This window comes from Ochotona curzoniae, unplaced genomic scaffold (genome assembly GCF_017591425.1).
Source record: "Ochotona curzoniae isolate NIBS_2020 unplaced genomic scaffold, NIBS_Ocur_1.0 contig_883, whole genome shotgun sequence".
NCBI lineage: Eukaryota > Metazoa > Chordata > Mammalia > Lagomorpha > Ochotonidae > Ochotona > Ochotona curzoniae.
In genome coordinates this window covers 18,493,782-18,506,829 of record NW_024466599.1, presented here as the reverse complement: position 1 = coordinate 18,506,829, position 13,048 = coordinate 18,493,782, and the positions used below count along the sequence as shown (strand labels likewise).

The window sequence follows — 13,048 nt, the reverse complement described above, 5'->3', positions numbered from 1 at the left end:
GCGGTGGTTGTGTGGGAGCGGAAGCCATGGGCACCAGGGGTTGGCAGGGCAATGGGATGGTTTTGTAACTAATAGGTGTCTACCATCACACACTTATCAAAACCTACAGGAGGCCTGACACAAACTGAGAGCCTGCACATTGGACTGTGAACTTGGGGTTCACATAGCTTCACCACTTACAATAAATGCAGTAAACTGGTGCAGGATGTTGAAAGTGAGGGGGCTTGTTTGTGCGGGGGGAGAGGGCCTGGCTCTTTTTACTTTTGTTCAGTCCTGATGTGAACCTGAAACTGCTTTGAAAAATCAAGTCTACCGAAGTGAAAAAGAGAGCAAGTCACATCCAACAGGACTTTTTTTTTTTTAAGATTTATTTTATTTTTATTGGAAAGTCAGATATACAGAGAGGAGGAGAGACAGAGAGAAAGATCTTCCATCCGATGATTCACTCCTCAAGTGAGTGCAACAGTCGATGCTATGCCAATCCGAAGCCAGGAGCCAGGAGCTGCTCCCAGGTCTCCCACACGGGTGCAGAGTCCCAAGGCTTTGGGCCGTTCTCGACTGCTTTCCCAGGCCACAAGCAGGGAAGTGGAGCTGCCAGGATTAGAACCAGGGCCCATATGGGATTCTGGCATATTCAAGGTGAGGACTTTAGCTGCTAGGCCACGCCGCCGGGCCCAGGACTTTTTTTTTTAAAGGTTTCTTTTGTTATTGGAAAGGCAGATATACAAAGAGAAGGAGATACAAAGAGAAAGATCTTCTGTTTTGGGTTTTCTCCTCAAATGCCCACAGCAGCTGGAAATGATCTGATCTGAAGTCAGAAGCCAGGAACCAGGAGTCTGGAACCTCCTTTGGGTCTCCCATGCAGACACAGGGTCCCAAGGCTTTGGCCCATCCCAATTGCCCTCCCAGGCCACAAGCAGGAAGCTGCATGGGAAGTTGAGCAGCCAGGATACAAACCAGCAGCCATATGGGATCCTGGCAGCTGCAAGGCAAGCGCTGGGACCCCATCTAATACCACTTTGAAGTTAGCGTGTTTTTTTGTTTGTTTGTTTGTTTTTTATCAGAAAGTCAAATTTACAGAGAAGAGACAGATCTTCCATTTGCTGGTTCACTTCTCAAGTGGCTGCAACAGCTGGAGCTGAGCCAATCTGAAGCCAGGAGTCTCCCATGTGAATGTATGGTCGAAGGCCCTGGGCCATCCTTGACTGCTTTTCTAAGTCACAGTCAGGGAGCTGAATGGGAAGTGGGGCGGCCAGGACACGAACCAGCATCCATATGGGATCCCGGCACATGCAAGGTAAGGACTTTAGCCACTAGACTACCTTGCTAGGACCTAAAGTTAGTATTTTAAACAGGCAGAATATTCAATATTCAGTAAATATTTTCAGACTTGGAATGGCGAAAGCTGCCCCAAATGCAACTGCTCAGTGTGGATGGGATCCCATCCTAGGAAAAACAAGGCCAGTTGTCCCCCTGGTCCTTTTGTGGGCAGAATTGTGAAGTGGTCCTAGCAAAGGGATGGTTCACTAAGTGTCCACTCAAACCCAAACTCCATTAGGTGAGAAGACATAGTAAAACACTGAGACATACAGGCAGTAGGGTGTCCTTGTGAACTGGATCATTCCAGAGCAGGGCAGACAGGCCCAGTTCTGGAGGACAGCCCACCACACGCTAGTGACCCCTTGAGTATGAAGCGCCTTACCCATTGGTAAAGAGCCAGGCTTCCCCCGAGATGCCCTGTTGTAAACCTGAAGCTGCACACAGGCACACAGAACAGGACAGAGACTTGCTTTGGGGCCCAAGAGAAGGAAAGTGTTTCCAAACGAGTCACCACGTGTTTATTCTGCAGGTCCACACCGGAACTGGCAGTATCTGAGCTCAGGGAGAGTCCCATGCAAACTGCCCTGCAGCCTCCAATGTGCCACCTGTGTGGGAGAAGCTGTCACCACAGCCCGATGTGACTCTGTGGCATTGGAGTGTGTCAGCACCACTGGGGGGGTCCTGCCAGTTCACCCTGGTTCAGCTTGTACTTCACTTTGCTGACAACTGCAAAAATGAACATCTGGTTGTCTGGCTCTGCTCTGGAGAGCAGGGGCACAGCTGGGCTACTTCAATAGGAAACCCAAATAAAGCAATTAAGGTATCAGCACCCTTGACAGAAGACCCCAGTGAAACTTCTGAAACACTGCATCTCAGGAGCTACGATTTCCCAAACCAGGTGAACCCCAATGAGCTTAGCGCAGCAGGCAACTGGGAGACAACTCATGCCTGTGGCCTTCTGGGAGCTGCTGGACTGCAGTTCTATGTTCCTCACAGTTGTCAAACCAGGCTCCCAGCCCTCTCCAACTTGGCTTGAACATAGCATTACAAGGTTTCATTCTCCATAAGAACAGAACCTCTTCCTGTCTGGGAAGAACTGGTCCTGGAACCCAATAACCCTAACCTTGGCCCTTTGCCAACTGGGACTTCCATCCTTCAGGGAGGAAAAAAAGTCTTGGCCAACTGCAAGGGGGGAAAAGAGGTTGCCCTGAGGTGGGCTGTTGTGGGTAGAACTGCAAGATGCCAGTCTTTGACACCTCATTTGGTCCACTTTCCTACTTCTGCTCCTTTAAATCTCACTGCCTGAAAAGCGAGGAAGTGCTGGACATGACTGCCACAGGTCATCATGGCATTTTTGTTTTAAAAAGATAGATCTACAGAGAGGAGAAATGAGAGACTTTCCACCTGCAGGATCATTCTCCAAGTGGCCACAATGGCTGGAGCTGAACTGACCTGAAGCCAGGAGCCAGGAGCTTCTGCTGGGTCTCCTATGTGGGTGCAGGGTCCAAATGGTTTGGGGCATCCTTTGCTGCTTTCCCAGGTCACGGGCAGGGAGATGGTAGGGAAGTGGAGCAGCCAGGTCACAAACTGGTGCCCATATGGGCTTGGAGGTGGATTATCCAGATGAACTGTCACTGGACATTTGTGTGGAAAACAGCCAATAGCCCTAGTTGGGGCAGACAGCATTCTCTCCACTGCTACTTAGATTTCTGACACTCAAGGGAAGAAACCTGAAGAACCACTCATCTTAGCCTAACTCCTAAATACAGAAGGAGTCAGCTTGTCTGGCATAGCACTTAAGAGCCAGTGTGGGATGACCACATTCACATCTCTGTCCCTAGGTTTAAGGTTTTAGTCCTGGATCTGCTTTTAATCCAGTTTACTGCTAATGCACATCTTGGGAGAGAGACAGCATATGACAGTTCAAGCACTTGGGTCCCTGTCACCCACATGGAGACCTGGAATGAGACTCTAAGTTGTTGCAGGCATCTGGGGAGTGTATCAGTGTCTAGATCTGTGTCTGATTTTCCAACAAACAAAACAATAAAGCCCCAGGCTTTGGTGGTAACCTTGGATCTTGTCTCTGGAGTATTCTAAACCTTTCACTCAGTGCCTTAGAAAATGAATCAATTACTAAATGAAAGTACAGGCAAGGAGAGGATGCACTTTGATTATTGGCCAAGAATTCCCTTAGGAAGTTCCACCCTCTCTCCATCCTTCCAAGCATAACATACTGGTGCTATTAAGGGAAACTGTGAGACATGAATCAGCAGCACGTCAGACAGCCTAATGACAAGAGTGAGGGGGCGTTGAGACACCCCACCAGGCCAGGCTTTAGAATCACAGATTGGCTTTCCCTGCCAGCAGTTCAGCTACCCCGTGGCTAAAATTCCCAGGAAAGTGGGTCCCCTTATTTTGTCCTGTCCCAAGGCTCGGAATTCCTCTTCAAGGATGCAGAGAGCAAAGCTGGAAATCAAGTTTGGGTCCTTTATTCCACTGAGCAGGCACACCCAGTGGCCACCTGCTGAATGCCATCACATGGCTCAGGCTGATGAAGAGCCCTGGGTACAAGGGACACAGGCACTCGGACTCTGCTTTCCATGGATGGTGGAGTGGGCAATGCAGAAGAGAAACGAAGAGGACACAGGGATGTGAATGTTGGAAGGCCTTGGGGGCCTAAGTTGAGTCTCAGAGGCAAGAGGCGATTTCCACCCAGTTCTGGTGTCTGCTGACGGCCACCCTGAGGCTGTGGAGAGGCCGGCGAGAGGGGAAGCTGCTTTTGCTATGATGCTGTACTCTTCTAGATTCTTCTGCGAGTCCCTTTCCTTCTTCTGTGGCCAAAGATGTGATCAAGAAAGGGCACAGGGGACTGCTAATGTCTTGCACAGGATTCATGTGCAAGAAGAATGTAGGAGTTGTCGCTGGTTGGGAGCTCCATCTTTCTGGAGGTGAGCTGTGTGACTTTTTAGGGGTACGTCAAGATGGAGGGAAGTGGCAAGAGGAGAAAGGAGGGCAGCTGAGGGAACTTGCCACCCTAGTAAGGGGGCTGGGAGCTGTGTGTGGGAGGCCGAGGCAGCTCTGGAGCCAGTCCCCATGAAAGATAGAATTGGGGCAGAGCTAACTGGTCACTCGTCTGGAAGATGGACCTCAGGCACCAAGTAAAAAAGATGCCCATGCAGAGCCACTTCCCCTTATCTCCCAGCAGTTTCAGATTGTTGCCCCGTGACAGTGGCTGTGTCTATTGCTGGGATATCATGGCAAGTGCCCAGTCCAAGAAAGCCACAGTAATGTCCTGTAGGCAGAGCCAGGTCCAGTGGGTAGCCTCACTGAGCTGTGTCTTCACGCAGTCCCAGGTCACCTCACCTCTGGGAGGAAAGCAAGATATTCCTGAGGTCAGGATTTGGGTAGAGTTCAGACCCACAACCTTCACCTCATGGTGGCCAAGCGAGGGAGAGAGCAGTGCAAGAACCTCAACAGGGAGGCCCTTGCGCTTGTGCCCAGGCAGTGGAACTACCAGGGAGCCTGTCAGAACCCTGGTAAGGGTCTCACCTGCACGCCTCATGGAAGTGCTCCTGGACTCGGGCCAGGGCCTCAAGCAGCAGGTGCCACAAGGGCAGCAGCACGTTCTGGTAGAGCAGCAAGAGCAGCTCCCGCAGGAAATGCAGCAGCTGCGGCAGAGCATCTGAGAGTTGGATCTGCAGCCAGACCACAGAGAACAGATGGGATCCAGGCCCGGGGATGCATCCTGGCCCTAAGGAGCCATTTCACATGGGCTGCCCTTGCCCAGCCTCCCTGTCCCCAGCTTACCCTCTCAAAGAGACTCGTGAGGCTGTCACTGCCCCAGGCCAGGAGGGAGGCACAGTGGGCGGAAAGGAAGCTGACGGTGGTGTTGGTGTGTGCCCAGGCCAGCTGCAAGCTGGGCTGCACCACAGTCAGCAGGTGGGAGCCGCAGGCTGGCAGCGTCTCCTCCAGCCAGCTGTTAGGGAAGAGGAGGAGAGCCTCCTCAGTCCAGCTTGCTCTCCCAAGAGCGGGGAAGGTAAAGCACGGGTGCTCTCACCACCCTTGAGGATGCCAGCGCCAGCTGAGACTTCTTTCCCACCCCTGCCCAGCCCTGGGAGCAGCTCACCTGTAGCCCTGCAGGCTGTAGGAGTAGAGCTTGGCACATGCTTGTTGGCTAGCAGGCAAGAAACCAGAAGACTGCAGCAACCGACCAGCAAGGGAGGCTGAGGACAGGGGCCTCTGGTGAGCTGGGATCAGATGAGGGGGCAGGGACCAGGGGGACACTACAGGCTCAGGGCAAGCACAGTGAGGCAGTGGAGGCAGAACCAAGGGTGCTCAGAGGGCTCCTGCAGGCCAGAGGGCTGAGCCCCAAAGGTTTGGGCCGCAATGTCTGTCCTTCACTTACTAGTTGTGATTTTGAGCTCATTGCTAAATCTGAACTTCAGTGTCCCTAGCAGTGAGGAGGCCACACCCACTCAATGGGTGCCATGAATATGCAAGTGTGTCTACACTGCCAAGATCAGCCCAACCTGGAGTGTTGCCTTCTTAGCTGTGGACAGAACCATCTGCATGAACTTGATCTGCAATATCGAGGAATGATCAGAATAGTGTGTATGCTACTGGGTGGAGTAGGGGGCACCCCTAACTCTGTGCCCACCGCCACCCTATCTTCCTTGTTTGCCACTTAATACTTACCCTGGAAAGAGCTGTGTGACCGGAAGTCATGGCAGAAGAAACCTACGGCAAAGACCAGCAGCAGCAGCAGCAACCGCCTCCATGGCAGCCCAGGGCCCCGTGCCTGCTGCAACAAGCCCTAGAAGTTGGTAGAATGGAACAGTGGTCAGAGGGCAGAAGAAGTAGGCTTGGGCCGTTCAGCAGGCCTCAAGCCAGCCCTTCTAAGAAAAGGGTCAAGACCTCATGTGGGCTTCAGGAGGCAGCAGAGGCTTCCACAGGCAGGGACAGGGGGTGGGGCAGGAATGCAATGCCAGCCCAACCCAGGGTGTGCCGATGAGATGGATATCCAGGGCATTGGGGGTGGGAGGCCGGGTGGCGTCGGCACCTTGCAGGCCGCGTCACAGGTGGCGACATCCTGATTGCTGCAGCTGCCCTTGCCCAGCAGCTCCTGGTTAGTAAGCTTGAAGGACTGAATGATTTCTTGCAAGGACTTCTGCACCTACAGAGTAAGCAGATTCGGGCTGAGAACAGAGCGCCAGCCCCCCGGAGCCTCATGTTTCTCCCTTGCTCCACTCTTGTGCCCAGAGCACCAGCTTGCTCAGGAAGCTGAGACAGTAGCAGAGGGGCCCGAGGCCACAAGCCAGATACAGCTCAGTGTGTCGCGATGTCCCGGTGCCTCACCTTCTTGGGAATCTGCTCCCAGGTCCTGAGCAAGTGCTCCAGCAGCAGGCTGTGGGGAAAGCAGCCCTTCCCGTCAGGCGGCCCGCTCTGCTCTTCTCACGGAAGACCCTCCCTCCCCCTTGCCCAATGGGAACAGCATTGCTCCCATCCATTTTTGAGGCGTGAGCCCACAGAACAGGGACCCATGGGCTCTCCCTCCCCCGACCCGGCTATGAACATGGCTATGAATCAGCCTTGGGCTGGGAAGTGACCCCCACCCCCACCTGCCTGGACTGTGACAGGTGCTTAGGGTACAGCTGCCTCCAGACGTTGATGCTGAGGGGGTCCACAGTCAGACACTCGGTCAAGCTACGCAGGAGCTGTGACAAAATACAGAGGGGAAGACTGCTGGAGACACTGGCTGATGAGGAAGAGAGTGAGTGGCCATGTGCATGGCATATGCACTGTGAGAACAATGCTGCTGAGATGTGAAAGCGCCCTGAGAGGTGTGTAGGGTGCTTGGGGGCTCCTGGGCCAGAGCCTGAGCTCACACACCATTGGTTCATCAGCGGCAGGGCGTTCACAGCCTCTTGGATCTGCGTGTGCTGCCCTTTAGGGGTGTCCCTCTGAGGCCAACACTGGAGTGGGTGGGGCAGGTGGCTGTTAAGAGTGGGCCGAGAAAGGTCTGGGGGATGGGCTCCCTGAAGGCAGGGCCTTTGTCAGCAGGCAGAGACCCCTGCAGGACACCCCTGGCAAAGGGTAGGGCAGCTCCCACCGGTTCCTCACCTCTTTCTTCATCTCAGGGGGACAGTTAGGGGTGGCTCTGGACAGGAAGGAAGGGAAGTAGGTATGGAGGGTGGACTCCGGCTTCGCCCCGAATGCCAGCACCTTCAGGCGGGGGTAGAGCTGACACAGCTGTTCCTGCAGGCTGGGGGTGAGGAGGAGAGCCATGCACAGGCTATAATTGCAGCTGTGTGCCACAGGAAACCTTCTGCTTGCCTTGGAACCCCTGCCCTGCCCTGCCCAAGTGGGGAGCCTACTAGGGGTCTTGTGATGCCTCCTGGGAGGGGGCTGGTGCTGTGATGTAGTGGGTTAGGGTGCTGCTTGGGTTCCAGTCCTTGCTGCTTCACTTTCAATCTAGCTCCCCGTTAATGTGTGTGGGAAAGCTGTGTAAGATGGCTTAAGTACTTGGGCCCTTGCCACCTGTGTGGGAGGCTGGATGGAGCCCTGCCCTGGCTGCTGAGGCCATCTGGGTAGTGAGCCAGAAGATGGACATCTCTTTTTCTGTCTCCACTTCTGTCACTTTTTCAGACAAATACATCTTAACAATAACAACAAAAGACTAATTGGAACATCTGTTGCAAGCCACAAAACCTGCTACCCACCACCCACAACCAAGAAAATACCTACATGCCAATCATACCAAAAGGTTAGAGGCGCCCCGACCCAATCCCTAGAAATCTACCCGTGAACTTCCAGGTTGGGGCGGAAATACAAGGGAACTTCATAAACTTTGCAAAAAAAAAAAAAAAAAAAAAAAAAATTTAAAAAATAAGTTTACTATTGTGATCCAAAAAAAAAAAAAAAAAATTCAAAATCCATGCATTCTTTCTGTCATATACATTTCCCATGAACCCTGTGAAGAGCTCTGACATGAATGGATTCTGAAACCTTTTCTGTTTTCCATGAACATTTGGAATCAGCCTTGTACCACACAGTCCTGAGCCTGTGCCAGGACCACTGCCCAGCCGACGCGCCCAGGCTGTCCTACCTGGGTGTGAGGGAGTTGTTGGGCATATATGCAAAGTCCAGAAGCGGGAATAAGTCCTTGGGGCCGATCAGACCAAAGCCCTTGGTGAGGTTAGGGTGCATCCTGTGAAGGAAGAGACAGGCTTGTGACAAACTCCCCCTCAGACCAGCTGCTTTGGCCACGACCCTAGCCAAGCCAACATCTAGGAGAAGAAAGATAAACGGGGTCCCTGGTCCACGATGGCTCTGCTTCCCTTGTCAGCATCGCAAGGGCAGGTGGGAGGAGCTGGTCCTGATAGCCCCGCATCTACAGAGACCAGGACTGCAGCATCCATTCAGCCCACACCCACTGCAGATAAGCTGGGCCTGCCCCTCGTGGGGCCCCATCACTCACAGGAGCAGCCGATCCAGGTAGGCGATGGCAAACGGAGACAGAGCTTTGATTCCCAGCACAGGCAACATGATGCCCAGCCACACTGTGGAGTCAGAGTTGGGGAGCAGACTCAGGCCGCCACCCTTGGCGGGGACACCATGGGGAGCTCCCTGGCTCTAAGACCTGCCCTCTCTCCTCCCCACTTGCTGTTACCTTTCAATCCCTCAGTGAGGTTGGTAAACCCTGCTTGACCCAGGGCCCACATGATGGTCAGACACTTCGCTGGTCGGTTCTGGTGGGATCGCAGGAGTTCCAGGAACTAGGAGACAGGGCGGGAGGCGATGGGGAGGCCAGCTAGAGCAGGAAAGCACTTATTGCCCCCTCAACACCAGGGGCAAGAGTCCACTGGGAGAGGAGGGACAGCAAGTCAGAGCAAGGGCCTTGCCCACACCCTGCCACTGTGGTAACTGCTGAACCCCTGTGACTCAACTTGCCCATCTATATAACGGGAACAACAAACAGCGGCACCTGCCTCACACGGATCCAAAGCAGGAGCACAGCCAGCACTCATGGCAGCACTTAGTGCTGCTGGCCTGGAAGTGTCTCCTACTGTTCTTAGTCCCAAGTCCAGCACCCCCTGTCCCGCCCTGGGCTCACCTTGCCCAGGTTTGCAGTGGCAATCTTGGGCTTGTCTTGCAGAATGGCCTGGACACAGATGCGGTAGCCATGCAGCGACTCCCCTGAGGAGACACCTCTTCAGACCTGCTCCCACTGCTGGGCACCCCAAACCCAAAGGCTCCCCCCGGCAGCTGAGAGTTAGGCTCTGTGAACCCCAACTTTCCCCTCCCTTTCTGGACTGGGTATCCACACTCACTTCTTGGTGGAAGTGGAAACAACCACTTGGCCACCATGTTGGATGCATGGAGAAAGTAGTTCCCAGAGTCGGGTAATGCCTCTGGGCACCTCTTACCTGGGGTCTTATCCAGTTCCTGCAGCATGGTGAACAAGCAATGGTCAAAGAAGTGCTCCAGGGATCCCGCTGCCTTTGTCAGGAGACCTCGGATGATGCCACGCAGCTCCCGGCTCACCAGGCTGTAGGGATAATCTGGGGACCGCAGCCCTGCAATGAGTGCTGAGGCTGGGCACCCCCTGAGAACTGTGAGGGAAAGTGGGTGGCCCTGTGCATCCTCCCTTGCCCATGGGCCCCCAATGCTTTGATGCATCAGTAGCTCAAGTCCTTCACAGAATCAAGGCAGTGGGCGGCAGGGGGCTCTGTCTGCAACAAATGGCTCTTTCAGAATTTTCTGGAACTTGTCTGAATTCGAGGGGAGTTGTAAAAACTAACCATGAGTATGCTGGCTCAGTGTGGGCTCACTTTGAGGAGCCTGGAGCTTGTAGTTGAGATAGCTGGCCAGGTCCTTCAGCCACACGGACGGGTTCTCGGAGAACACGCTCTGGCTCTTGTCCAGTTCCTTCTGCAGAGCTGCCACGTCCAGCTGCCGGGGACATCCCCCACATAAGGGTGAGTGAGGGGAAGGGGGAGGAGGTATGCAGGGGGAGGGCACAGTCCAATTTGCAGGTTAGGAAGAACAAGGGTTTCCTGCTTTTAGACCAAAGTTGAGGGAATGACACGATGCTGCTTCAGAAAGGACAGCAGAGACGCTGTCCAGGGGCCTTTGGCACCTGCAGCCAGAAATCACCGACCACTGCTCCCACCGGAGCAGAGCCACACTGGCTTCTCCCGCTCTCCCTGGAGCGCCCGAGCTTGCAGCCTCTCCCTTCCCTACAAGCGTCCCTACTTCCTTTCTGCTCTACGCGTAAGCGCCATGCTCCGTTGAGCTTGCCAATTTTCAATGAACGATTCCTCTTAGCCATCCCGGTCCCGAATCCCACGGGTGCCTCCTTGGGTACACTCATGGCTCTCAAGGCCTCCCCTGTCCCTCAGGCACACTCACGGCTCTCAGGGCCTCCTCCAGGCTGCGGAAGCGGCCTTGCTTCTGGTTTTGGCTGCTGACGGAGGCCGCCTTCTTGGGTTGTTTCTTGTTGACAGGTTTCTTGGGCTCCACAGCAGGTGGAGGAACTTGTTCCTTATTCTGCCGCTTCATGATTTTCTCGAAGCCTCGCTCGTACAGGGTGCTGGTGGTCTGGATGGGTGCTGGGGTAAAGATGGGAAGGGAAAGGGGGCCCCTCTCTGAGTTCCCAAAGCCTCACAGGACCAGCAGTCCCTTCCCTCATTCTGTCACTTAATTGCGGGCAGGGGGTTGCTTAAAGAACAGGCAGGGAGCCCCTCCCAGCTGTGACTGTCACAGCTCTTGAGTTTACCAAGGCTTGTAAAGACATAAAGTGGTTCTTTATTGGACAAATCAGAAGACGTGGGAACTAGCAGAGGGGCGGGATTTAGCGGAATGGCTACTCTGGTCAGTGGTCGTTTAGTCTGGGCACCCTGGCTGTCTCCGGCTGGGTTCTACCCTCCACTCAAATGGGCTCCCAAGTGACGACTCTATGGCAATCAACAAGTGGCAAATCTCCCAGCCTCCGGGACCACCGCTGCGACCACCTCCCACTGCTGGACTCCCGTCTGACCTCCTGCACCAGCCGGTGACTAAAGGAGGGGGTGTCGGGTATCCGTAGCCGGGATGTCGGCCCTCCCAATTTTCTCTCAGACACCTGCCTGGGGAGGGCCAGGGACAGCTGGGAGGCTGGTGTGCAGCAGAATGCATGTTGGGAAAAAGACTCCCGGCCCCTCCAGCACGTGGTCCTGGACATGGGGGTCCAACTTGGGCTGGACTCAGTCCACTCATCCCGGAGGCGAGGTCATCCCCCCGACAGCCTGTGCTGTTGGCCTCTCCAGACACAAGGCAAGGGTGGTGCCAGGGACCAGCCAGCTAGCTGGAGCTCGGAGCGCCCGGCCCCCAGGCTCCGGCAGCTACTCGTAACTGCCCGAGCCGGGGCAGGCCGGGATCGGTGGGCGCGGGCGGACGGGCGATGGACCGGTTGGATACTCACGGGTCAGGTCGTATTTCCACCCGTTCGCCTCCCCGAGCGCACGACGGTCGCCGCCACCTCCTCGCGTGCCGCCTCCGCCAGCGGTCCCAGGCCGTCGACCCTTCTTCACCACTTCCCAGCGCCCCCCACCCGCAATCTTGGCCGCCGCCATAGCTGCAACCCTCCTCGCCCTCCCCTGCGACTTTCCGGCTTTCCGGTGCGGGCGGGCGCGCCGCGCTCTGCCACGTCTTTGCAACTTGCGCGCCGCCGCAAGGCATCTTGGGACTTGTAGTCTCGGTTCTGCCGACACCCCCCCACCCCCGCACCGCTCAGGCAAAAATTCTTGGATGGGAGGTGATGATGACGACACCAGCCCCCGAGCACCCAACGTGTGAGGGTCACTGCGCGAAGAGACTCGGTGGACATTTCAACCTCCTTTCTAGTAGCGCCGCCAGAAAGATGACTTGGAAATAGTTCTCACCGCCAGGGAGAACTTCTTGAGAAATGCTGATTTTTCTTTTAGTGATTACACTTTAATGGCAATATGAAACTTGTGCCAGCGAATGCATAAGGGGGGCGGGGGCTTGAGGTTGGCTGTGGAGGGTCTCCAGGGTCAGAAGGGGGAGAATGGACTCTTCTCAGGGGAGGGCAAAAGAGTCTGGGATTGGGGACTGTGACAGCCCAGGCCCCCTCTTCTGAGCAGCAGGAAGAGGTTGGCTTTGGCTCTAGCTCTGGCCAGGAGTATCAATTCCAACGTCCAGTGGTGGGGCTGCCTGGGCCCCAGGAGCCACGCAGAGGGGTTACTACTCAGATCTCTACCACTTGCCTTCAGCACGCAAGGAGACCCCAAGACTCGAACAGCAGAGGGTGAGGGAAGGTGAAACGAGGTTGAATTGGCATGAGCAAGGGAAGGGGCTATCATGTTCTGTGTAAGGCTCACACTTAAGCTTAAGAGTAAGAGCAAGTTTAGAGGTGAGATTCTTGTGGAGCAGAACAGCGGAGGGACGGGTGGCTGCCTTGGGGAGGAGACAGAAGCAAACTGTAAGGGGTCCAGCAGGGGCGGCAAGAACATGCCCGTTTTCTGTTTCTACTGACTTAAGAGGGTGATGGTGCTGGCTGGGAGTTTGCAGCTGCTGCAGTTGGAAAGGGGTCCGTGCCCACAGGCCAAGGGCCTTACTGCCAATCTTGGCTTTGTCCTCCAGACCCTGGATGCCTGGGAAGGCAGTCTGATCCGTGGGAAAAGGAAAATAGGCTGTGTGAAGGCTGGGATGGGGAGGGGGAAGGAGG

General features: G+C 55.0%; 1 protein-coding gene across 3 annotated transcripts; it reads right to left on the bottom strand.

Annotated features, from left to right (window-relative positions):
• Positions 1–3,793: 3,793 nt before the first annotated feature.
• On the bottom strand, positions 3,794–11,949 carry TMEM214 (transmembrane protein 214). Of its 3 annotated transcripts, none has more exons than XM_040992949.1 (17): positions 11,783–11,949; positions 10,732–10,931; positions 10,122–10,272; positions 9,747–9,881; positions 9,434–9,516; positions 8,990–9,095; positions 8,798–8,879; positions 8,426–8,527; positions 7,441–7,582; positions 6,943–7,034; positions 6,676–6,724; positions 6,380–6,493; positions 6,016–6,133; positions 5,447–5,543; positions 5,128–5,296; positions 4,870–5,015; positions 3,794–4,685 (listed from the first exon to the last, which is right to left on the bottom strand). In XM_040992949.1, the coding sequence occupies exons 1-17, from the start codon at positions 11,931–11,933 to the stop codon at positions 4,559–4,561; spliced, it is 2,064 nt and encodes a 687-aa protein (XP_040848883.1). In that variant the 5' UTR covers positions 11,934–11,949; the 3' UTR covers positions 3,794–4,558. The 3 variants fall into 3 exon arrangements, with proteins under 3 accessions (XP_040848883.1, XP_040848884.1, XP_040848885.1); XM_040992950.1 differs by having other exon boundaries at positions 4,870–5,023; positions 5,130–5,296; XM_040992951.1 differs by lacking the exon at positions 9,747–9,881 and having other exon boundaries at positions 4,870–5,023; positions 5,130–5,296.
• Positions 11,950–13,048: the final 1,099 nt, after the last annotated feature.